Source organism: Peromyscus californicus, unplaced genomic scaffold (assembly GCF_007827085.1).
Source record: "Peromyscus californicus insignis strain IS unplaced genomic scaffold, ASM782708v3 Scaffold_4__1_contigs__length_199733344, whole genome shotgun sequence".
NCBI lineage: Eukaryota > Metazoa > Chordata > Mammalia > Rodentia > Cricetidae > Peromyscus > Peromyscus californicus.
The window spans coordinates 194,570,768-194,597,367 of NW_026294562.1; the positions used below are offsets into that span (position 1 = coordinate 194,570,768).

Genomic DNA, 26,600 nt, shown 5'->3' on the forward strand with positions numbered 1-26,600 from the left:
GGATAGGAAGGAGAGGATCTGGAAGGATGTGAGAGAGGGGAAGAATATGAATGAAATATATTTGAATTAAAATATTTTTACAATTAAAAAAAATAACATGAAAATATTTCACTATGCTCAATATTACTTTTTCTTCTTTCATCTCTCTCTCTCTCTCTCTCTCTCTCTCTCTCTCTCTCTCACTGTTTCCTTCTCTGTGTGTCTCTCTCTCTATTCATTTGCATTCCATCTACCAAAAGATATTGGTGACAAGTACTTCTTTGACACTGCAAAGCTGTCTGAGTTCTCAGACTATAAACATATTAAGTAAATTAACATTTATAATGTTTATATCTGCAGGTCAAGCATTTCATTATTAATTTTTTTCTTGTTTTTGGAGACAAGGTTTCTCTGTGTAGCTTTGCACCTTTCCTGGATCTCGCTCTGTAGACCAGGCTGGCCTCAAACTCACAGAGATCTCCCTGCCTCTGCCTCTCTAGTGCTGGGATAAAAGGCATGTACAACTACTGCTCAGCTAGCATTTCATTATTGCAGCAGAATTTTGCAAATACATCAGTGCATGGATCCAAAGAAAGAAAGGTATGTCTAGCAGAAAATAACTGTTAAGTATTCGCTTTAACTACTTCTGTTTTTATGAGAGTTTATGGGGTATGAAGCTTATAAAAACACACAGTGCTATTTATTTCTTTGTTTTAAAGAGATTTTAGACCATTGTATGAAAGAACAAATAGTGGTAGATCTAGTGAGTAGACTAATAAGAACTTATAATATCCACTACTTACACAGTTGAGGACGAGAGTACAGAAAATGCACTGTATTAGTCTGGATTCTTTAAAGTAAGACAGCATAGAGAATGATTACATATATGTGTATATTTATGGGACTTATGAGATAGGTTTCCATGTTGTGTTCCAGGCTGTTCAGCAATGGAAATAGATATCTCACACTGCAGAGACAGAAAATCCAGTAGTTCAGTTCAAGAGACTAGATGTCTCAGCAGTCCAAATCTGGTGTTGTAGTCTGTGAAGATTCCTGGAGAGAGGCTGATTGTCATTTTGTCTTGAAATTATAAAGATTCTGGAACTAATATCAGTGAACTAATTCCAGAGCAGCAGTAAAGTTTGACTTGGTAGATGAGTGAGTACTGATGAGATGGTGATGTCTCTGAAAATTGTATTTTTTGTCCTATACACTTTGTGTGATCTGTTACCAGAAAATGATGCCCATGTCTATGGTAGGTCTTTCTGCTTCCAGTAAACTCATTAAGATAATATGTTACAGGATTTCCTAATAGCTTGTTAGATTATTTCTGACACAATACAGTTGTAAACAGAGGTTAACCACTCAAAATCCATCCAACATCAACATGACACACAATCAGATCTCTTTCTGTCATATTTTATTATTTATAAAAACAATAACCTGGTCACATGTTCCAAATAATATGATACAACAATCTTAAATACAATGTCAAATTCATTATACATTTAAAAGTAGATGGTGATGTCCTTTGAGGAATATTAGTCTTTCTTCCCTATAAATTTAGTAACCATGAATATATCAATCACTGTCTTCACCCATAAGAAATATTTAATTAAATCTTAAATACTGATATATATGCTTGTTTATACACAAAAAGTTGTTTTTAACCAAAAAAAGTCCTTATTTCCACAGCTGTTCATGTAATCGTAGCTGGTGTTACTGAAATTACACTACTACCTCTCATTATTTATTTTCCCACACAGTAGCTAAGCAATTTTGAAGGTCTTGACTATTTCCCGGAATGCGTGATCTCTAACTTCATTCTGAAAATCATGGGCTCTGTATCATCCTACACGGATTAGTTCTAGTTTCAGTTTCCCACTGGCATTAATCACAGGACATAGTAATACAGACCATAGTCCTAAAGGTTCTGCTGTAATCCAGACATAATCTGCTACTTCTTCATTGCAGAAAAACAACCAAGTTTTCCCTCAGTAGTGTGGACTAATCACATCTCCTAGCTCTGTTAATTCTTTAGTAACATGTTCACATCAGAGCACTGAAAGCTCAAGTTGACCAGGGTGAAATATCAGGTTCTAATTTGAAGAAATACTTATTGTGTCTTCAGGTAGTAGTACTCCAGCTCCTGAAAGCACATTTCTAGGAGAGTAAACCATAAAGACATTGCAGCAGGAAGCATTTTTTCCTGGGTCGTAAGAGGAAAAGTTGAGTGGGAACATTCCAATTTCCACACTAGAATTCATGTCCCATAACTGATGCCTAAGAAAGACAGCATACAATATACTGGATCCTGATTCAAAGCATTTACCACCTTCTGGAAAGCAGTGTCACAGCCCTTTATGCAAACAACACATAAATGGTATCTTACCTGTGAAAAGCCATTTTACCATTGTACCATGCTTGTTGATAAAGGATGGTGGAGGACATATTAAACTAGTGGTTTCCATCAATATGGGCCTAATGTTTTAATTCTCTTCCTGTGAAGAGAGTTCCTTTGTAAGAAGTAATGCTCGTTAGTGTCCTAGTCCCTCCACTGAAAGATGTGCCTGGTTACAGAAGATGACTGGTTTAGTCTCCATATCCTGCACTGCTAAGAGACTTGCCTAGGGTCACCCTCATCTGTTCCTGGGAGTTTCCATTCCTCTGGGTTTCTAGCTCATTGAAGAAATGCCCCCAGATTCCAATTATCTCTCCAACATGGGACTGACCTAACCCCTGTGCATATATGTTACAGTGGTATAGCTTAGTCTTCTTGTGTGACTCTTAACAGTGACATGAGGGGCTGTGTCTGACTCTGTTACCTGGTTCCTCCTTCTGATTGTCTCTTCTAGCATTGATAGAAGAGGAAGTGCCCAGTCTTACTGAAACATTAAATACTATGGCTGACTGATATCCATTAGAGGTCCAAATGTATCTGGAGAGAAACAGGGCAGGAGAACTGGATGGGTATATTAGGTGAATAGGGACAAGAGGAGGACTCGTGAAGAGGGAGAGAGAGAAAACTGATTGGGATTGAAAAAGAAAAAAAACAAATAAACACACACACATAAACATTCACACAAAGAAACAATGCTGTCTGGAATACCATGATGATGTGAGATACTCAATTAGGCACTCAATGTTAGTTTTGACATGTGCATTATGCTCTGGATAAGCAAATTCATACAAGAATAAGTATATAGTCCATTAAGGTGAAATCATTTTGCTTTCTTCTTTTTAATTTTCTTCCTTTTATTAAAAACTGATACTTTTCTCATCCAATATATCCTGATCAATTTTCCTTCTGTCTACTAAGACCAGTATGTCCCACTCTTCCACCATATCGAGATCCACTTGATTTCTGTCTCTCATTTAAAAAGAATGATCTTCTAAGAGGTAACAACAAAATATAAAATGAGATATAGTATGCAAAAACAAAAAACAACATATCATAGGATCTAAGTGACAAAGTACCTTAGAAGACATTCACACAGCATCTAGATATCCTGTTTGGTTAATTCAGTTCCTCCTGCTTTCTATGTTCCTGAAGCACAAGTGATGGAGGGATTTACTAATTTCACTGCCAACTGGACTATTTTGATGTTTAAGTTTGCCTTCTAATGCACATGACTGAAAAAGAAATAATAATGTTTATCAATCCTCAGACAATTTTCTGTGGATTTTTATTCACTCCACTCTTCCATCCTTCCTTTAGGGAACTTACCAATGTGTTGGAGTATCCACTCATTGATACAACAGAGTTTCACTGTGTTATTTATCCTGTGAACTAGGAAATAGAACGCTGCTCATAACAGCTTCATTTGGTTTATTAGGTGAAGGATACATTTAGAGACTATTAAATTATTGTGCTTCGTAGAGAAAAGAGAAGGATTTCCTATGATCCTCATGTTCTCAGAACAGGGTAAGTAGCTGGTAAACCCACTGCACTAGGTACACGTGTTTGTCAGAACAACACATCTACCCAATTATTTACTGAGGATTAACTAGGACAGCAAACGTGCAGTAGCTCAAAGCATAGAATTTAAACAGGAAACTTCATTTCTCAGTTAGTTGGTGCATTTGAAACTGAATAATTTAGTAAGATCATTAATTTTCTCAAAGTGAGAAATAAATGGATTTTATTGGATGTGAACATTATATTAATATGCATATGTAGATATATCATAGAAGCAAAGAATCTCTGAGACACGGACACTAAGCAAGGTAGAATCTACTGACTTCTTTTGGTTTGGAAAGTCATGATGTCTCAATCATTTTGGTGGGTTTCGTTCATCATGGGATTTTGGCCCTTTCTTCTCTCACTACACTGGGAATGTCATCCTCTGAAGTAGACTGTTAATACCAATCTCAGTTGTTTTCATATGAATTGTTTCTTGCTTCATTCTTGTGACCAAATTATCCAAAGAGGAGTTCATCCCTGAGCTCTTACTGCCTGTTGTTTTAGGTCAAATCATGGTGCCTATGGGTGCAGAAGAAAATCTGTAAACATATTTTCCAGCTTGTTTTTCACCTGAATACAGGGACTCAGATGCATAGCCTAAGGGAAGAAAGAGTTCCAGAATTCTCAGTGGCAGTGGAGGAGGTATAAGAAAGTGCTCAGAGTGTGACAGCTCTCTGGGTTACTGTGACAGCCTCACCCATCAACAAAGTTAGAAGCTCATATGGTCACAAACGCTTGATATAAGTATAAACCTGCTGGACACTGTGAGATCTGGATCCATCAGACTTATGTCTGAGCAGACATGTGTGTTGGTGGGACGTTTTCTTTTGGTTATTATTATCAGGATCTTGCTTAATCACAGTCATGCATATGCCTATACCTCCTCTGAGTGTTATTACAGAATCAAAGAAGAATTTCACCATGAAGGAGAGGTAACCTTTGGTGTATTTTTCCCAGTTCATACTATGTACACAGGCAACAAAGTTCCACATCCTTATCTGCCAAATGTTTATACCGACTTTTACATACAGTAAGTGCTGCTGTTCATTTATGCTGTTTCAGAATTCATGTTACAAATGACCCAAGTGATATGTGTATTCAAGCTCCTATGCTTCTTATTTTTATCATGAAATACCCTCTTCCAATCCAAAATTCCTTATTTTATTGTATGTTGTTCTTCATTTATTTTCTATTCTTAAAGATGATACAATAAGTTGCTTGTTTGCTTATTGATTTTTGTTTCCAAATATGACAATTGAAATATTGGATCTTCCTTGGCTATGCCTTTATAGTCACATGTTTCTCATGTTAGGTCTTCAGAGGGAGGATGGTTTTTATCAAAGTTTACCTGGCTCTTCAGGACAGTCTAGAAGTCTATATGTACTCGTGTAAAAAGAGGTGATGCCACCAAAATTTGTTACTATGGAGGGATGTGATGGTAGAGTAACAAGTTTGCATCTGTTAGATACCACTGATTTAGCAGTAAGGGTGTCAGATTTAGAAATTGACAATAGTTTCTTGTGATCAAAACAGCTCTGCCTGTCTTCAAAGTTTTTAGTTAAATTAATTATTTACTAACATTTTAGTACCAGAAGCATTTTTCTCTTTTACATGTCTTTCCATGCATTTCTAACAAGTTTTTAGTCTCATTTTCATGGATGTGATTATAAGACACAATGACAAGTTTGTGGCCACTTAGGGTTGTTTATTATTAAGTCAGAAATAAAATTAAGTTTATAGTAGGGAAATATTTTTGTTACTACGAAAGAGTAATATGTGTGTCTTTCTCCCTTTCCATTCCTCCCTCAAAATCTTCCATTGTACAACACCTTTCCTAATGTTTTCATACAAGTTGGGAAACAAGAAGTGTATGTATCTCAAAGCTAAAATTATTTTGTAAGGCTTCTGATTGCATCCTTTATTATACTGTGAGAGTGCATATATGTATTCAAAGAGGGAATATGTCTGCTCTCTAAGTCTCTTTGTCTCTTTTCATGCATAGAATTTTTACATGCCTAGAAATGATTATCTTAATTATCAAGATTAAAAATGTATTAGCTGTGGGCAGGAATTTTGCTTCACTACATTGGTTTTTTTGTGGTCTAAATTTTTAAACAGATTTTTCTTTAGGGCTATTATAACTATTCAGATGATATGATATACAAACATAAAATTATATATTAATTTCCAGACTAATGTAAGTTTTCTTTTGAGGCAACGTGACTTAGTCTAATGGATTGCACATGATACAGACTTTACAAGGCATTTTACCACAATTTTTGTGTGTGTCCATGCACATTCATGCCTCAGGTCTCACATGCAGGTGAGAGATCATCTGTGGAAGGACAACCTAACCTCCCATCATGTGTGTATTGACACCAAACTCATCCAATCCTCAGTGCTAGTTTTTTGTCCTAGGTGAAATATATTTTTTTCCATATGACCAATCCTGTTATACATGGTGCCTGTTATCCTTCCAAATTAAAACTGGTACTGTTTCTAGAACTGTATGAGATGAAGTACATGTTTATTCCTTTGACTTTAAATTGTGTTTATGTCCAAGTAGATTACCCCTAATCTTCAAACATTTCTTATGTTAATAGTGTGACAAAAATTTGTGGATCATATGAATATGATCTTTTACAATTTGGATGTCAGGAATTTTTCTCCTCTACTATAAATATATACCCTATTGTGAGCAGTTTCACACATCAAAATCGATAAGTATTTCCTGGCAGCTTATTCTATTTTGCAGTGTGATGCTTGTTTCAAATTTTTTTTATTATTTCATTTATTTTTGAAATTGTAATGTATTTGGAGTATTTCTCTTTTTCTTCCTTATGTCCAAACTTTGTCACATAACTCTTCTTCCTCCCTTCCAAACTTATGGACTGTTTAAAAAAATATTGATATATAAACATATGTGTGTACATAGATATACATGTTCCTAACTACAAACAGATCAGTCTACATAAATGTACTCCTATGCATAGTTTTGAGGATGACCATTTTATATTGGATATTTGATGACTTTGCTTTTCCCTGTAGAAGACTATTTCTCTGACTTTCGATATTCCTTAATTGCCTCTTGTTCTTTGTATAGAAATAAGACCCTATGGTCTTTCTCCCAGCCACTGTGGTATATCTATTATTGTCTTCTTAATTCATATCATGTTTAGGCAATCATGTTCATGAAACTTTTAAGACTTTAATTATAAAATGTCAAAATTTTCAAATATATACCCTCACTTGGAATGACCAAGATTTATCAACATTACTTTTTAATAATAGCAATAAATGCTTTTATTATCTTTTTTCAAGACAAGTAGTTAAGAGTAACACCACATACACATAAATATATGTACATTGTATTTTTGGAGAATTGAAAAAAAGCAATAAAGAGATATATCTATCAATTTTCTGAAGCAAAACTCAGACAGTAAAGTCAGCTTTAATTTTCCCCCCAATCTGTCTTCCTTTTGTGTATTAGCAGTAAAAATATCTTGATGCCTATCTTTATCATGATTCTGAGCTCTTCCCTCCATTGCTGCCTGTGGCCTCATAATTGATCTCTTCTTTCTAGGAATTAAAGCTCTGTGGCCTTTTCCCTTCATATGGGCAGAGTAATCTTTGAAAGCTCTCTACATTCTTGTATGTAGGTCTATGTAGACTGCATTAATTTATTAGAAAGCCCTTCTTTGGTGTCCATTCTGTTGTATCCACTGTGCTTTGCTTATCCTGACTTGGTACTTTTCATTAGCATGGAGATCTTATTTGCTAGCTCCCCTTTTCTTAGGGTGTTTCACAAAGAATGTGTAATTTGCCATGTTATTTTACAACACAGCAAGAAACACACATACAGCTAATCAGATACACACAATCCTACCTGGTGTAACAAAGAATGTTCTTTGGATTCTGGCAGAAGTGAGCACTCATGGCTGTCATTGTTAGCACTATGGGAATTCTTGTAATATTTACCTCAATGTGTCACTTGCAGAAATATATGTGTCTATCTATCACTGTATTCACATTCAGTAATAATTCAGACCATTTTAGACTGATTTTGTCTAATAAGATTAATAAATATTAATTTATCCAATGTCACTCTCATGCCTAATGAAATTGAGTTAGTAAATAATGACATCTATGATTTCCAGTGGAAATTAGGCAATGCAGGGACAATAATTCCTACAACACATTCTCAGATTTCTAAACCTTTCAATATGTCTGTCCATCTTCTACAGCTATCATCCAGTGACAATATTGTACATCATAGTTTACTAATATATATCTATGAAAAGACAGAATCTTGTATTTTTATTTCTCACCATTTTTGCCAATTTCTTAAGTTTTTCACTTTAGTCAAAATGGTTAAAAATTGCCGGGCGGTGGTGGCGAATGCCTTTAATCCCAGCACTCGGGAGGCAGAGCCAGGCGGATCTCTGTGAGTTCGAGGCCAGCCTGGGCTACCAAGTGAGTTCCAGGAAAGGCGCAAAGCTACACAGAGAAACCCTGTCTCGAAAAACCAAAAATAAAAAATGTTAAAAATTAATGTGCATGAAATGTATTAAAATCCCAAATCAATTTTAACTAGTATATAGGAGATAGGATTGAACTTTCTTGTGTATAATGATAGTGAATATTCATATCCCAACATTTATGTACTTGAGTATGTCATAACTTTCCTTGTTTTTGAACACAGCTGAGTGCTCATTCAGAAAATCCTAATTTCATTTTTTTCTTTCTATTTCTTTCTTTTGGGTTCTGGGCAGATCCTCACTATGCTTCTGTGATATCTTGGGCTTCCTTTCTATTTCTCTGAAGCCATTTTCCCTGCAATGTGGCTTCTCCATCTCTGTCTGACCTCCATGTTTGCTGAACTCAAGTACTTAAGCATGGCTGTCTTTCTTCTCTCTCCCATTTTCCTCTTCCAAGAAACGGGTATGATGTTCTCCACACCTATCTTGGTGCTTTTTCATTTAAAAAATCTAATAATATAGCATTCAAGCTGAAAAACCTCACATTTTAGTATCATATATGAACTGGACATAATTTTTGATGTTCTATATATAGAAAAAAACAGAGATCTAAAAAATACTGATCAGATTTTGTGATTAAAGTTTTCATCTCCTTATCATTGCTTAGTGTTTGAAGGCTTTGATCACCTCTGCTGTCTTTTCATGGAAAATATAACAGGGATGATGAATATAATGTGCTCATAAGACTACATACATGTCGTAAATTCTCAAAAAGCAAGCATTATATATGTGTGTACATATATACATACATACATGTATGTATACACATACATATATACATCTACATATATATACACATATATATACATATATATGTGTATATATATATATATACACACACATTTAAATCTTTCTATTAGGAATGAAAACTTGGTTTCCATTATTTTTCCTGGTTTCCAATATGAAGGACTTTGGTGCCCATTTGCCTTCCAGTACATGCCTTTCTTTATTTATCATTTTGGTGTGTCTGGCTGCTTTCTTGTTGGTTTTTAAATGCCTTCATGAATTAATTGAGAACTTAAATACAGTGTATTTTGATTACATTCACTCCTCCTCTAACTCCTTCTGTATGTGCTCCTTTATACTAAACCTCCTGTTCACCGAATTTGACATTTCTTATTTTTACTCAAAAAATCCTGTCTATGTTGTTGTATTACTAATAAAACTGGAGCATTCTCTGGACAGTGGTAAACCTACTAGAGTTCAAAGCTTTAATAATAACTGTCTATCTCAAAAACCTATCAAGTACAAAATCCCCACAGCTAGTGATGTGATTTCACACAAAACTCTCTTCTCTATGCTTGAGGGTTTTTTTGTTTGTTTGTTTTTGTTTTTTTTTTCTTAGCATGACCTTTTGCAGCTCTGATGCCACTGATACTATGCATTTGTAGCTACAATTACTCTGTTCTTTCTGGAAATTAATTTTCTTCCAATTATCTACAACCTCTGGAAGATCACTGAGATTTCTGTGCCTGAGAATAATATGTCTTCCTCATCTGAAGCTGAGCATTATCCAGTGCCTCATTCTCCTCAAAATGATCAGTTGAAAGTCTCTGTTAATTTGCACCTACCAGCAGAGGTTTCTGTGACAAAAATGGATCAATGATCTCATCTATGGTTTGAAAAATAAATTATTAGGAATCATGCTAATTCTATGTCCATTTAGCATAATAATATTTTTATATTCTGTCCTTGGGCTTATGGTCTCTTTTGTGTTCCAAATAACCATGCTATGAATGAATTTCTTCTCATGGAAAATGTCCATGATTCAAACAGAAATTTATTTGAATATTCATGTAACATTTTTTTTTGCTATTGCATCAGAGGGCATGTCTTATTAGATCAGTTATTTTTGCAACTTGCAGGGCACATAACTGGATGATGTCAACTAATTTTTATTCCTGGTTTCATACAATTTAGTGTTTAGGGTATTCACCAGAAAAGAATTTTGGAACATGATTTAAGACAATAGAAAACTTTTCTTAGCCAGCCTGCAACTCTACTGGGTGATCAGAATCCCAGGGTAGCATGGAGACTTTCTCAGGATGAGCTTTTAAGTACAAAAAACATGTTCTGTGTTAAAATACATCAGTTAACAAGAACACATAGCTAGAATTGGAACTACAGAAGCAAAAAGCAAGTTAAATTCATTTAGAATCTTTCTGAAAACTATGTGTGCTGTTTTCATTTTCATCAGGAGGTGCTGTCCATTTGCTGAGCTTTACAAGCTGAATGGAAAATCCATCATCCAGTCAGTTGTGCTAAGCTCTGGAGGCCTACTAAGGACTGGGGCACTGCTACATTCACCACTGTTCTCAGGGAATGAGCCAAATCATGACCATTTTAGTTTATGATCCAATCAGAATGAGAGTTAGATGCCCACCCAGTGCTGATAGCAGAGTACTTTGTCAGGGGGAACAGACAGTTTTACAACCATGCCAATAATTTCTCTAATTTCTACTGATCAATTAGTAAAGAAAAACCTGTTTTCTCCCAAATCCATACATACTTTCCTTTATTTCACGAGAACTCTAAGCGTCTCCAATTTTGTAGGAACATTTCTGCAAAGAAATCTGTTTTTTAAATCAGAAACAGGAACTTTTATTACCTCTAAGTTCTGATCAACATATCTACTTATTTTGGAAACAATTAGAAGAGCCATTGAGTCAAACAATTTGTATATGTCCACCAAGTAGTCCCAGAGGACCAGTGTATTGCATATATTATAAATCATCCCATTAGGCTGAATATCAGCTATCCAAATAAGGAAAAGTGTGTAGGTTAAAAATTTGGGATATTAGATTTCTTTGTCCCTTGTAAGTCTCCTAATGTTAATTTTGGCTACCCCCAGTCACTGTAAGTATGTCAGTCAATGGGCTGACAGTCTGTTTATTTCATATCTCTATGTAGTATGAGGGCATGGTCTAAGCATAACCAGCAATTCTGGCTGATTTTGGATGGGAATGATATAACACTATCCATAAGGTCCCACCTGCAGAATAGAGTCTGATTTATTAGGTTATTCCTATTTCCCAAAGACCAGAATCTTTTTAAATCAATCTTTTTAGGATTTCCCAGTTTTACAAAGGAAACCGCCTTGATGCTGGCAACTATGTGACAAAGGCATGGGGGATGCATGAAATCATAAACTCTGTATTTCTCTCTAAAAAGATAAACTCTCAAGTCCTTCATTTCTCCAGTACAGCCAAACACTTAAAGTAGGCATCAGCAAGTAAAGGTCAAGATGAGATAAAGGCTGCTGGTCTGTAGTCACATTAGATAATACCTTCCATGTATCTGTCATCCTCAATCTCCAGTCCAGCCCTGAGAGCAGAGAGGCTTGGACTGTGACCCTGTGTTCATACCCATAGTGAACAACACAAGTTTCAGTAAGAGGTATAAGAGCAGGGAGTGCAAGAACCTGGGACTAATGAAACCTTATTATTAATGGGCTCATAGTTCAGAGACATTCCATTTGAGAACAGCATCTGTGGCTTCCACTTTCTTTATCTGGGTGTGGTGGGTCTGTGATGATAGAGCACCTACATTCACCACCATATGAATAGAGAGAATGACCTTGTAGGGTCCTTAAGAAATTAGCTCCAATGTCCCTTTGGCCACTCACTTGACACAGAGGATATCACTGAACTTAAGAAAGATGAAATTGGTGGTGGACACAGAAGATGTCTTGGTATCTCACATAATTCAGTAAATAGCCTGTGTGGAGAACTAGAAGGCCTTTAGTGACTTGATAAGGGAATGATTAAAGATTTTTGTCAACTGCTTGTCTCTGAGCCTGGGAAGCATTTGAGGAATTTTCCAAATATCATCTCATGGGTAGTTAATCCCTCCCTATATGGGGAACAGTAAACTGAGGCACAGTAAAGCAGGAAGCCTATCCATCTTTTTCTGGACTCTAATGAGAATTTTGTTAGAGTTTCATTTGATGTCCTGTTCATTCTTTCTGCCAGCTCAGAACTCTGAGGTCTATACAGAGTGAAGTTTCTGCTCTATGTCTAAAGCCATAGCTATGAATTAAGAGAGTGTGGGTTATGAAAATCAGGATATTGTTGGACGCTATTGCTAGAAGGAAGCCAAATTGGAGCACCATTTCTGCCTGAGCTTTTTAGCTACTATTTGAAGACTTTTAGTCTATTTGGGGAACACTTCTAACCACTCAAAAATGGTATCTTTAAGAAAGTTGCAAGTATTTTTCCCTTCCCCAACAAGCCAGATCTTGGTTGAAGTCAGTTTTTCCAACATTTGACAGGGTGTTGTTCTTTCATTTGGATCCCTTCCTGGGTAAGGACTCTCTGTTTTCGATTTACTTTAACACAATTCTGGTATATGGCTGAGATATGCCATGCTACTGTGACGCTTATATCTATAACATACCTTGGTCTGAACAACTCAGAAAGTTTTGTAGTACCCAGTGGAACAGTCTGGTGAAGGTTTGTTCCAGATTCCAGCCAGTTATTTCTGAGAGAATGAACTTTTCCTCTGGTACCTTTCATCAACACATATGTGATGGAGGAATGTCTTGCTGTATACTGCAAATATGTGTTGCTCTGATTGGTTGATGAATAAGGCCATTTGTCTTACGGCAATGCAGCTTAGAGGCAGCGGGAACTTCAAAGACAAAGACAGGAAGAAGGCAGGGAGAGACACCAGCGAGCCACTCAAGGAGCAACATTTAATGGGATGGGGGTAAAGTCACAGAATATATGATTATACATAGATAAATAGTTATGGGCTAATTTTAGATATAAGAGCTAGCTAGCAAAATCCTTGAGCCACGGCCATGCAGTTATAATTAATATAAGCCTCTCTGTGTGTACTTGGGGGATGCAAGTGGGAGAGATTTGTCCCAACTGCCATCACACCAGGACATAGGAAATCTCCTGGCTACATATAGTTTTATACTGACCATTTTTCTTTACCCTGAAGTATCAGGTAGCACTGGTTTGTGGTATGTGTCATCAGAACATTACACAATTTTAGTGTCAGCTGTCAGACAGTGAGTTAAACTGTGTGCCCATGGAGGACAGCAATTTCTAGGGGAAGCCACATAGCCCCTAGGAGGACCAACATTTTTTAATGTCCTTTTTTCCAGTAGTGAGATGCCATCTTTCTCTATACATCACACAGTTGACATACCCTCTTGTAAAATCATATCAACTGATGGTCTATGTATATATTAGTAGAGTTTCCATTCCCCATATGAGATAATGGGCTATATCAATCAGTTCCTCCACCTGGAATGAGGTTCCTGCTTTAGGCACAAATAATTTTATTAAAAGTAAGTATTGCATCTGCCATGTTCCTGATTTCATCTTTCGTCTAGTGACAATCTTGTATGAGCACCTGTAAGTCATCATCAGGCAAGAGGGATAGCTGGATTGAAGACAAACTGAACTCAAGTTGGGGCCAGGAGTAGAGTCTTGTATTGGAACAAACAGTCCTCAAGCAGTTGATGATTTTTTTTCCTCACTAGAAGACCTCATTTTTCTTGGATACTATGTGTATCAGATCTTAACACATTTAACTTGAATGCATTCTTTTATTAAGCTAGCAATACTGTCCACACATATTTGACAGATAGAACATCCTGTGGCTACAGGGTCCAATCATTTGGACTGGTGTATCACAGGGAATTTCCATGGTCCCTACATATGGGTAAAACCCCTTTGTCTTTTGTGTCATGGACTGGCAATGAAAAGGTTGTGAGGCATCTGGAAGTTCTAGGGCTCAAGCCAAATTCAGAAAAATGTTTAAAGCCTAGAATGTCTTTTATTTAGTCTCAGTCAAGATTAGAGTCTTAGTTCTCCTACTTTGTGCTTATGTATAGATGTATTGCAGTTTCCACAAACACTGAAATACCCAGCTGCACCCAGGAATTCTGGAATCTGTGCCTTAGTCTTTGTAGTTGGAATCCGCAGTTCTGTGTGGTCTGTAATTTCCTCATGTATGTTTTTTTTTCAATCTCTGCAGATATAATTTTAAAATACACCAGTCGGTTCTGGCCCTGGTATTTGCAATTGAGGAGATCAACAGGAACCCTCATCTTTTACCAAACATATCTCTGGGATTTGACTTCTATAATGTCCCATACAGTGAGAAAAACATTCTTATGAATGCTCTTTTTTGGATCACAGGCCTCAGTAGATTTCAGAGTCTTCACTCTAATTATAACTGTAAAAAGGAGAGAAAGTCAACTGCTGCAATAACAGGACCATCATGGGTAAAATCTGCCCATATTGGGACACTGCTTCAGCTCTACAAATATCCCCAGGTGAGGAGTTGTATGGGATAAAAATGCAGATCTCCTTTGCTGATATTTCAGGTGTGTCCATAGGTAAAAAGGTATATTTGGATTAGTTAGATATAAATGGCAATTGTCCAGACAATTGGAAATGGACCTCTATTTTAGTCAATGGGAAAAGAAAGTGGAGGTTGGAGTACAAAAGGAGGATTAATAAAAATAGAAAATAGTCCAGTCATTTTCTGAAAACCTCTCTCACAGAAAATTGCCTTTAAAATCAGGGTGAACCATCATTGTGCTAACCATTTCCATCTGTTTCTGCAGAACAAGGATTGTGCATAATGCCATTGTTCTTTCCCTGGTTGTCATTTTTTTTCTCTTCAGCTCACTGTTGGTCCTTTTGAGCCTATCTTTAGTGACCGAGATCAGTTTACTTCTCTCTACCAGATGGCCACCCCAGGCACAACTCTGTCTCTTGCCATGGTCTCTTTGATGCTTCATTTTGGCTGGACCTGGGTTGGTCTGATTATCCCAGATGATCACAGAGGGACTCAGTTTCTAGCAGATATCAGAGAAAATATGGAGAAAAATCAAGTCTGCATAGCTTTTGTTGAAATGATCCAAAGCACCTGGAATTCATTTTCATACAAATACTGGAAAAGTCTTGGCATCATCCAGGAAACATTGGCCAATATTATCATCATTTATGGTGACAATGATTCACTACTAAGTTTAATTAGCAATCTAGGGCAACAGATTTTGATGAGTAAAGTCTGGGTCATGACCTCTGAGTGGGATGTTACTAATATCGCTGATTATTTCTTGCTGGATTCATTTCATGGAAGTCTCATTTTTTCACAACACCATAAGCAGGTGGCTGAATTTAAAAATTTTATCCAAACAGTTAATCCTTATAAATACCCAGAAGATAATTACCTTCCTAAATTGTGGTTTTTGTTCTTTAAGTGCTCATTTTCAGAGCTGGATTGTCATCTTTTGGAGAACTGCCAACCCAATGCTTCCTTGGAATTACTGCCTAGACATATATTTGATACGGTAATGAATGAAGACAGTTACAATACATACAAGGCTATATATACTGTGGCCCATAGTCTCCATGAGATGCGTCTTCAGCAAGTACAAATGCAACCATTTGGAAATGGGAAAAAATTGGTGTTCTTCCCCTGGCAGGTAATATTCCTTCCATTGTATTAGAGTATCAACAATGTGAAATTTTGACAGTCTTCAGAGGCACCAAACTAGGTATTACATATTTCAGTATTTTACTTATAGTATATGTATATATACATACATACATACATGTATATGTGTGTGTTTGTGTGTGTGTGTGTGTGTGTGTGTGTGTGTGTGTGTGTGTGTGTGTGTGTGTGTGTATCCATCCATAGGAGTTTCTTCAAGTGTTATCTTATCTTCCAGGTCAGTGCAGATCTTTGTGTCCATGCTGCAGTGGACTAAGGTGCTAGTGGCAAAGAGGAAATGACTTTAATGAATATAAAAATTGTGTCACAAATATCTGCACAATTTTTTCATTGTAATGATTACACCAGAACCCTAAGATTTTTCTCAGTGAAACAATAAAAGCTCATTATCCCAAGCTGTTATTACATAAATGATTTCTTTCAACTACTATTTAGTCATAAGTACCCACATTTTACTCAATGAACTTTGGGATGAACCCTGTGTGTAAATGGGTATAGCTTTCTTTTAAAGAAATTGAGATTTGCTTCAATCAATATTCACTGATTTCATTCCTAAGTTTGCATAGAAGATGTTCCTGAGGCTGACTGTTCCTCAGATGCAGAATTGTATCCCATTAACTTAGGTCACCATTGCTGACCTTCAATCATACCTACATTATTATCGTGTCCTACACCACAGATTATGAACATTGAGAGTTATTCTATAATCCACTGGTGGTCAAACTATCAGAACTTCATTAAAACATCTTCCTGCATCTTTTCAGCTTCATCCTTTCTTGAGGAAAGTCCATGTGGGGGCCAACATGGCTTTAGAATGGAAACAGAAGTTAGATGCTGATAAGTATGATATTCTCAACTTTTGGAATTTTCCAAAGGGTCTTGGACTAAAAGTGAAAGTAGGAAATTTTTTGCCCAGTGCTCCCCAGAATCAACAGTTGACTTTATCTGAGAAGATGATACAATGGCCTGAAAGATATTCAGAGGTGGGTTATATATTATCTCAATGCATAAAACTTATCAAATAACACAAATATATCCTCCAGTATAACAGCTTCCGCTTTTGAAATTAAATCCCAGTACTATGAATTTCCCAGTAGACAAAGACAAAAAATAACTACTAGAAGATAGTGCTTTATCATCCCCTGATTCTTAAAAAAGGATGTTTTTAATCTTTAAATGTCTGCTAATATTCAGTGGTGCATGGGTTAAATTTTGTTTTTTGAAACAAATTAAGTACACCTGAGAAGCGGTATATGCAATCCTTGTAATGTCTCACAGGACACTCTGATGTAGAAAATATCTACATTCACAACAGAAAGCTGAATAAGTTATATTTTCTTGGTATGACCAAACATCATCACCAGAAGTGACTTTTGGAAAAAAGAGTTTATCTCACTTATGGTTCTGGATTTTTGCATGTCTTTTATACTCAAGAGGCATGCCAGTGTTTGGCATCCTTGGAGAGATGGTCAGGAACCTCAAACAAAATGTCTCAGTCCACACACTGGAAGCAGAATGAATAGTGGAATTAGGTGAGGGTGATACATTTTCAAAATCCCCAACCACTGTAATAATTCTGCTAATAAGTCTGGAACTCTCAAAGTTGCAATAACTCACAAGATAGCACCACCATTGAGGAAATATATAGTCACATATCTGTGTTTATAATTGCCACTTTTCATTCAAACCAATACACAATGTCTCTATTAGAATTCCTTCACTGTATCTAAAATTTGAGTCGTTCATCTTGATTCCATGATTAAAATTACAGAAGATAAGCAGTTGTCATTTCTTTTATCCACCCCTTGAACTGAAATACTATATCGTGCATGTGTGTCTGTTATCTCTTGTTCTGCTACTGAAGATACATACATACCTAATGCAACTTAAACAAGTGTTTCTTTTGGCTGACAGTATGAGCCTTCAGTCCTTATCTTTGGAAATTTACTGCTGTAGGATCATGAAGTTCCTGATGACATCATATTCTCAGTCAATAGAAACAAAGTAAATACCAGGAGTCACCTTTTTCTCATTCTCAATTCTGAGACAACAGTCTACAGAATGGTGATGCTCATTCTTAGAGTGAACCCTTTAAACTTTTCTTTAGAAACACTCACAGGGATGCCCAACAATTTGTTTACATGGTGATTATAAGTCCTTTCAAGTTGACAAGCAAGACTTACGATCATGGTGGATATAAAAGTTTCTCAACTCATTAGAAAGCAAGCACAGAGACAAGATCCACCAGGAAGGACCATTTGACCTTCTAGGTCATGTCTTCTATGATCTACCTGCATCAGACTTCTGTAGATAGAGTTTTCCCGCCTGGCCCACAGTCAGGACAAATCTCTCTCACCTGCCAGTCCTACAGGCGCTCAGACTTGACGAAGTAAACACAGAGACTTATATTGGTTACAAACTGTATGGCCATGGCAGGCTTCTTGCTAAATGTTCTTATATCTTAAACTAATCCATTTATATAAATCAATACCTTGCCACATGGCTTGTGGCTTACCAGCATCTTTACATGCTGTTTATCATCGTGGCGGCTAGCAGTGTCTCTCTCAGCCTTCCACTTCCCAGCTTTATTCTCCTCCTTGTCCCCCCTATACTTCCTCCTACCTGACTACTGGCCAATCAGTGTTTTATTTACCAACCAATCAGAGCAACACATTTGCCATATAGAACATCCCACAGCAGACTTGTCCCTAACTCATTATGATCCAAACTATCTAATAATGGGATAATCCTCAGACCAATTTTGTATAGATCACAGATGCTCAAATTCCTTTTCTACTCTTATAGGAATAAAACTTGGAAATTAATTATGTGATATTAAAATTATTATTGAGACTTTCAATAAACCATGAGAATTTGTTAACTTTGCTCCCATTTTCTCTCAGATTCCTCAGTCTGTGTGCAGTGAGAACTGTGGTCCTGGATTCAGGAAAGTTTCCCTAGAGGGCAAGGCTGTTTGCTGCTATGATTGCACTCCTTGTGCAGACAATGAGATTTCCAATGAGACAGGTAAGAATAAATCTTACAGAAATGGTTCTAAATTTCTACAGGATTCTGCATTATCTTAAAAACTGAAAAATATCTAGAGAGAAGTCAGAAAAATATATTCCTTCTCTTATTTAGGATATGAAATGTGCATCACCATGTCTTGAAATAGTGCAGAGTAGGCATTGAAATTTGTAATTGATTTACATTTCTGATCAACTTCAGCTATTGTTTCCTGCAGGAAACCCCTATTCTCCGTACTAATCAATATGCTTTATTTACCCACATAATTTAACACACAGTAATAAAATGCACAAATTGGATGTTTTCCTAACTGTATAGAAAAAAATGACTTAGAAAAGAAGGGATAACTTCAGCTTGGATTAAATCTCACCTTCATTTCTAATCAGGTTTGGATAAGTGCATGAAGTGTCCAGAGAGTCATTATGCAAACACAGAGAAGAAACACTGCCTACAGAAAGCTGTGAGTTTTCTTAATCATGAGGATCCCTTGGGGATGTCTCTCACATCCACAGCTCTGTGCTTCTCTGTACTCACAAATGTGGTTCTTGGACTCTTTGTGAAGCACAGAGACACTCCAATTGTCAAAGCTAATAATAGGACCCTTAGTTACACACTGCTTATCACACTCACTGTCTGTTTCCTCTGTTCCTTGCTCTTCATTGGCCATCCCAACACCACAACCTGTATCCTGCAGCAGATCACATTTGGAGGTGCTTTCACTGTGGCTCTTGCCACTGTGTTGGCCAAAGCTATCACTGTGGTTATTGCCTTCAAGGTTACTTTTCCAAGGAGAGTGGTGAGGTGGTTAATAATATCAAAGGCTCCAAACTTCATCATCCCCATATGTACTCTGATCCACCTTGTCTTCTGTGGAATATGGCTAGGGACCTCCCCTCCTTTCCTTGACCAAGATTATCATGCTGAACATGGACATATCATCCTTGTGTGTAACAAAGGCTCAGATTTTGCCTTCCATGGGGTACTGGGATACCTCTGCTCCTTGGCACTTGGAAGTTTTACTATGGCTTTCATGTCACGGAATCTTCCAGACACATTCAATGAAGCCAAGTTTCTATCATTCAGCATGCTGGTGTTCTTCTGTGTGTGGATCACATTCCTCCCTGTCTACCACAGCACCAAGGGGAAGGTCATGGTGGCTATGGAAGTCTTCTCTATCTTGGCTTCTAGTTCAGCCCTCCTTGGCTTCATTTTTGTCCCTAAGTGCTATATTATCATAATAAGGCCAGATAAGAACTCAGTTCATCATATCAGGAACAGGCCACATTCTAGAAGGAATAACCCTCTCAAAACCTAGTTCAAAAGTCAACATAGTTCTCATATTAAGACATGAATTTCAAAGATGAAGTCCAGTTGATCTCTACTGCAAATATGTATTATGCAATTAGAGTATGGGTTTGATTCTTTGTGCTTTTACATGGTCATCTGATTGCAGGAAAATTTCTGTCTACAGTCATCTAATTGTACTAGAGCCTCTTTATACTAGAGCTATTGGAATTATGCAGCTTGAAATCCAGGTTGTATTTTCATAAGAGCAGGACCTCAGTATGTATCTGGGCTTGTCTGAAACATTCTGTGAATATCATGATATTTTGAATGCTTAGAGATCAACCTACTTCTGCCCCTGCTTTTCTGAGATGGACAGCTTCACACCACCTCTTCTAGGATTAAGGATGGCCAGTCCCACCATCCCATCATATTCTTCTATAATATAGACTGTAAGATTCATGTTATTGATTTAAATTTTTTGAAAGCATCAAGTATATTCTATTTTCCAATTGTACTCATCACATGTTGTTTTAAATTTTGAAAGGATTTCCTAGTAAAATTTTATCTTGTCTTTCAACAGCTGTGGTAAAATATATAGATCAAAATTTTATTTTATATTCAAATTTTAATATACCAGATTTGTACAAGAATATCCTTCTGTTTCGTAAGTTCTCAAGGCCCTTTTCTTAATTATCATGTTTTCATTCAAGTTTATGTAATTATACTGAAGAATATGGGATTTTCAAAATGTATATGTAATCTTTTATGTACATAAGGTTTCATCAGTCATAGAATAATATGTTGCATGCTAAGTTAGAATGTAGACTTACTACGAATTATATTTTATTACCCAATGTCAAATGTCAGTCAATCAGAACAAGTAACTAGGTCTAACTACATGGATCCCTTATTTGTCTTCATATGATGTATGTCACATTTCCACCTGTTTTAAGTCTAGCTGACTACAACTAGTTCCATTTTAATATAGACATTTGCACATCATTTACCTGAATGCTTCTTCCAATTAACTGCTTTTCATTGATTTAGTATATACTCTTCATGTAAAATCATGAATAAGTTACAATGTGCCATTTTGTTATTACATATTTCTCCAGAATTCATCACCATTTCATACAAATATATACAATATATAAAATAAAATATTTTCTATTTCCACATCATTAAATAAAAGCAAAATTGTATAAAATTGTTAGACTTTTACTACTGTGAGTTTTGTCCCAGCTGTGATGACTCTTTTGCTTTTATGTCTATATACTAGGCTAGGAGTTTTCATAAATGCTATTGTTAGCTATAATTGAACATAATTACTGCTTGTCAATGGGAAACCAACCCTAGTTATGGAAACCAAACCAACAATCAAGAACTAGTGAAGTCTTGGATCTCAGAGGAGAAGCTACACCTGCCACTTTACAAAAATAGCATAGTCCCTAAACATTCTAAACATTTGTTCTCATATACAATTAAGTCTATTCTTCAGATCTCTTTAAAGATGTGTCATATTGAAACAGATGCATAATATTATACAAGGCCACAAGCAATCAAATTGAATAATTGTGAATCCCAGTTCCAATTGATACATTTACAGTACATACTAACCCTAAGGTTCAGGTTTCATTGATGAAGATGGGACAGAAAGAATCTAAGTGCCTGAGGACCTGAGAGTTTGCTGTGAGATTATGTCTCTTAGGAATGTTACATATTACCCATAGAAACACATAATGTCTAATCAGCATGACTTCATAAAAATGAGCAGAACTAGGAACACAGCAATAGGCATGCATATGTGAATGGCAAACCTCAGTAGACCTCAACCATACAAAGATTACAAGGAACAAAGTAAAGCTGACAGAGGAAGAAAATGTCTTCCATCAGGCAGAGCACAGTAAATGATTTGTAAGACAAAATGGTATTCACGTGCAATTTTGGACTGTATATTTATATGTATTCATATACAAGAATCATATAGTACATAATTTATGTTATAATTGAAATTATATGTATATGTTATATAAGGTATATATTATGTAATGGAATTATACATATTTTTATATTCCTAATATGTACTCACAGATATTTGAATGTATATATGTAATAACAACTTAAAAAAAGAGTCCATGAGTTTGTAATAGAGAAAGAATAGGTATTCAGGATCATTTAGTCAGAGAGAAGTGAAGGGAAAAATGATGTAATTCCATTATAATATGAAAAATAACAATGCTCTTCTATTAATAGGCCTTTAAAGTTCATTTATATCTTCTATATTTTAATGTTCTTTAGCTTTCCTTACTAAGTAATTAAATATGTTGTGAAATAATTATCTTTCAAATCACATCAAAATTTTTTGAAAGAGTTGTCCTCTACAGCTGTGGATCCCACATGGAACCATAGTAGAAATTCTGCATATGGGAGATGATTGTGTAGCTGGGTCTGTTGAGGGGACCTTGGCAGTGTGTTCAGGATATATTACAGGTGCAGGAACTGGCTTTCTGGATCCCATTACCTGTGGTAGGACACATTGCTCACTCTTGATGCAGCCAGTAATGGCTTGGTCCTGCCTCATCTAAATGTACCAGACTTAGCTGTCCTTCCATGGGAGAACTTACATTGTTGGAGGAGAGGATAAACTTACCCTGTTGGAGGTGGGATTGGGAGGGAGAATGTAGATGTAACCAACTGTCTTATTAAATACGAAACACAGAACCAATACAAAGAAGAAATCCAAGAGGCCAGAGCTAAGAGCTAAAACCTTACCCTTCCTCCTGCGGTGGTCCTACCTCTTGGAAAGAGAGCTACTTCCTGTGTTAAAGTCTTTATATAGACTTTCTGTTCTGCCTTCTCATTGGTTGTAAACCCAACCACATGACCGCCTCATCACTGCCTGTATGTACAGACCTCCAGGTCTTCTATGGTTGGTATTGCGATTAAAGGTTTGTGTATCCAATGCTGGCTGTATCCCTGAACATACAGAGACTTACCTGGCTCTGCCTACCAAGTGCTGGGATTAAAGGCATGCACCACCACCATCCAGCTTTCCTATGGCTTGCTAATAGCTCTGACCCCCAGGCAACTTTATTTATTAACATACAAATAACATTTTAGTACAAATAAAATAATACCATATTTCCCCTTTTCTATTTTAGTAAAAAGGAAAAAGGAAAAATCTTATAACTAACATAAGAAAAACTATATACAAAAGTACAATAACTATATACAATATATACAAGTAATAAATACCTAAACAATGTGTAGTCCATTTGTATTTGACAAATACAGAGAAAATAATTCCATTATCTATCCATTTTGGTAAGTCCAAAATGTAACTAATTCACCTTCTACCCTAATTAATCTTCAACTATAAATAACTAATTTTCGACTCCCTCAGAGACCCAAGAAGGAAATAATATTAACTAACAAACATAAAAACAGGAAGTACATGCAACAACTTCCAAAGAATTGTGAGTTGACAGAAACAGCCAGCTTCTTGGACAGTCATCTGAGGTTTCTCCACAGTATTGGGGCATCATCTTCAGCCTATAGGCTTAGTATATCTGACAGACTCATTTGTGAGGTAGGGTGTACACAAGGTCAACAGTTCAACCTCACATTGGGTGAGAGCAGACTATATACCAGAAACACTTGAATTCCACTAGTGTCATGTCATGATTCAGGATTTTAAATTCTGGAAATTGTTGATGTTTTTTTTTTTAATTCAGCTGTCCATTCTTCTTGGCTATGTGTGTATGTGGCTTCATCTCAGCATCCCGTTCTTCTCCACATCCCTCTATTAAATGCCATTCTACTATTGAGAGGTTTGAGCTTAGTTACTCTTCAAGAATAACTGTTTCAGCTGCTGTTCCATTGCATATCGGAAGCCATCGGCCCACTGCCTCTTCACCTGCCTTCGAAGAAAAGGGCACGGTACCTTTTCTGGATTGTGAAGGCCACTTCAGGGATGGTGGCATATTGTCCTGGTCTCAGAAGATGCCTTTTGATAAAGCCATAACCACACTTGTTTTGACAAGAATCAGTAGTCCTTTGCTATGTCCTGTCTGTACTGTTTGTCAGCAGTTGATTTGAGGATACTTTGTTGTCCAGTGGCTAACATTTGCCACAATGAAAGTTAACTCCAAATGCAGTTTTTTCAATGCCCATAATTTCTCTGAAGTAGATTGGTACTGCCAGGAGCCGATATGTCTCACAGTCATAACAAAAATGAAAAATTTTCTAAGTTATTAAAACATTTTAAATGACATATTCTGTAGATCTCTGAAGGGTTTGAAGATCACCTGTCTATCTAAAATATATCTGCTCAATCTTGAAAACATACCTAATATGAATACAAGTTCTATTATAAGGTCTAACTACTAACTTTCATTTCTTTATATCCTAATAGTTGGTAATAACAACATTCAAGGCTCAGAAAAGTGTATTACATTGTTAAATGAACAGTATAAATACAGTTAGAAATATACATATAGCATTTTCTAACAATATCAATTTCAATATATATTTTATATACAATATAAAACAATCCAATCCAAAGTAAAATATTTAAAACTAGTAATTGTCTTTATCTTTCTTTTTTAAAAAACAAGAACTTTAAATCTAGTCTCCTTTGCTTAGCCCTTTTCCTAACCCTTGACAACAACTTGTAACCAAGCCCCCTAATCAATGAAAATTATCCCAGACCCAAAACACATTAAAAGACCAAAAAAAAAAAAAAACAAAAAACCACCCGCCCCACACCACCTCTTTGGGAATGTGGGTGTAGTATTCCTAAAATTGCTTCCTGCTGGGTATGGGCGAAGGTATCTTTATCCAGAAAAGAAAAATTTTAGGTTAATTGTCAAATTCTAGAAAGGTAACTATATTCTTCAGTATCCAGTCTGTGTATAATGCCAAAGTTCAGGGTTTATCTCAAATCCTTATTCAAGTAGCCTTGGGGACTGGAACATCTCAGCTAGCCCTCTCAAAATTGCTCTCAGCACTTTGTAGTTCAAAGCTGATCTGTAGATAATGTTTGTCAGCTTAGTGATGTTATTATTGTCAACGTGGAATTGTTGTTGTTGTGTGGCCCCCTCTTCTTCCTGGAGACTTCAGTTGATGTTAGGCCTGGCAGGGATTTCCTGCAGAAAACTGATAAGAGACTCAAACAGAAAGACATACATATACAGCTAATTGAAGCCTTTTTTCTTTTTAGAATTAGTTAGTACTCTATATGACCATTCATATCTTAATGAAGTTTAATATATATATACCTATTAATCTTGTAAATTTTGATATAAAATTCATACTTTAAGAAAAGTTTAAAGAATCAGAGAGTTGAGATTAGTAATAGAATAGTCCCTTAACTAATTTGGTTTTTCTCCTGTCCCATAGCAGAAGATGGCTCTTTTCTTCTGGTATGATATAGGGAGTTTGCATTTTCCTTTTAACAACATGCTTGAGTTTAAAGGAGAGAGTCATTCTCCAATTCCAAAGTCAACTTTAAATTTTAATTGAACTGGGACTATTAGAAGACCAATAGTGTTAAATCTTTAGAGAAAAGCAGAACGAAACATTTAGGAAGACATATAATTTTTTACATAACATACCCATACACCATTTCACTCTGTTTCCTGGGATAGATGATTTGTCCCTTTTCTTCAGTTGTCTCATTTGTCCAGTGTTCTTCAGATTCCTTAACCTTCATTTTCCTAAAAGACAAAAACAAAAACTTTTCCCCAAGACTAATTTTGGGGATGTTCCTTTTTGGCAAGTTATTATCTGATTAAATGAAAAGGCATGTGTTACTGGTATAAGTTATTTTAAATTAGATGTTCATGGTGGTTGATGAACTATCACCTCCTCTAATTAAGAGGTCTCTCTTGTTCAAATCGAACCTTTATCAATTTTGATGGTACCCACAGCTTATCTTCTCCTGTAGAAATAAAAAGGAAAACCTTGTCCCCAATGTAGCACATATCCTGGTTTCCATTCTGAGGTCAGCACATCCTTAAAGTATATAGGCTGATTTAATTCTGTAGTTTTTTCTATTATCCAATGTCTCTCTGCAGCTGTTGTTCCTTTCTCATTGGCATTGAGAAAATTCAAAGTTAATAGAGCATATGCAGTCTATTTCTGGGGGTTTTTGTTACCCCTTTCTATTTATTTAGCATATCCTTTAGAGTTCTGTTTGATCTTTCTATAACTGCTTGACCTGTAGGATTATGTGATATACCTGTAATATGCTTTATATTGTAATAAGCAAAAAATGTTTCATTTTAACAGAGACATATGATGGAGAATTGTCAGTATTGATT

The 26,600-nt window shown here is 36.1% G+C and overlaps 1 protein-coding gene across 1 annotated transcript; it reads left to right on the top strand.

Annotated features, from left to right (window-relative positions):
* The first annotated feature begins 559 nt into the window (after window positions 1–559).
* On the top strand, window positions 560–25,800 carry LOC128124290 (vomeronasal type-2 receptor 116-like). The gene is made up of 8 exons (XM_052760451.1): window positions 560–579; window positions 4,788–4,973; window positions 14,473–14,773; window positions 15,128–15,934; window positions 16,728–16,946; window positions 18,867–18,990; window positions 19,377–20,265; window positions 25,755–25,800. The coding sequence occupies exons 1-8, from the start codon at window positions 560–562 to the stop codon at window positions 25,798–25,800; spliced, it is 2,592 nt and encodes an 863-aa protein (XP_052616411.1).
* Window positions 25,801–26,600: the final 800 nt, after the last annotated feature.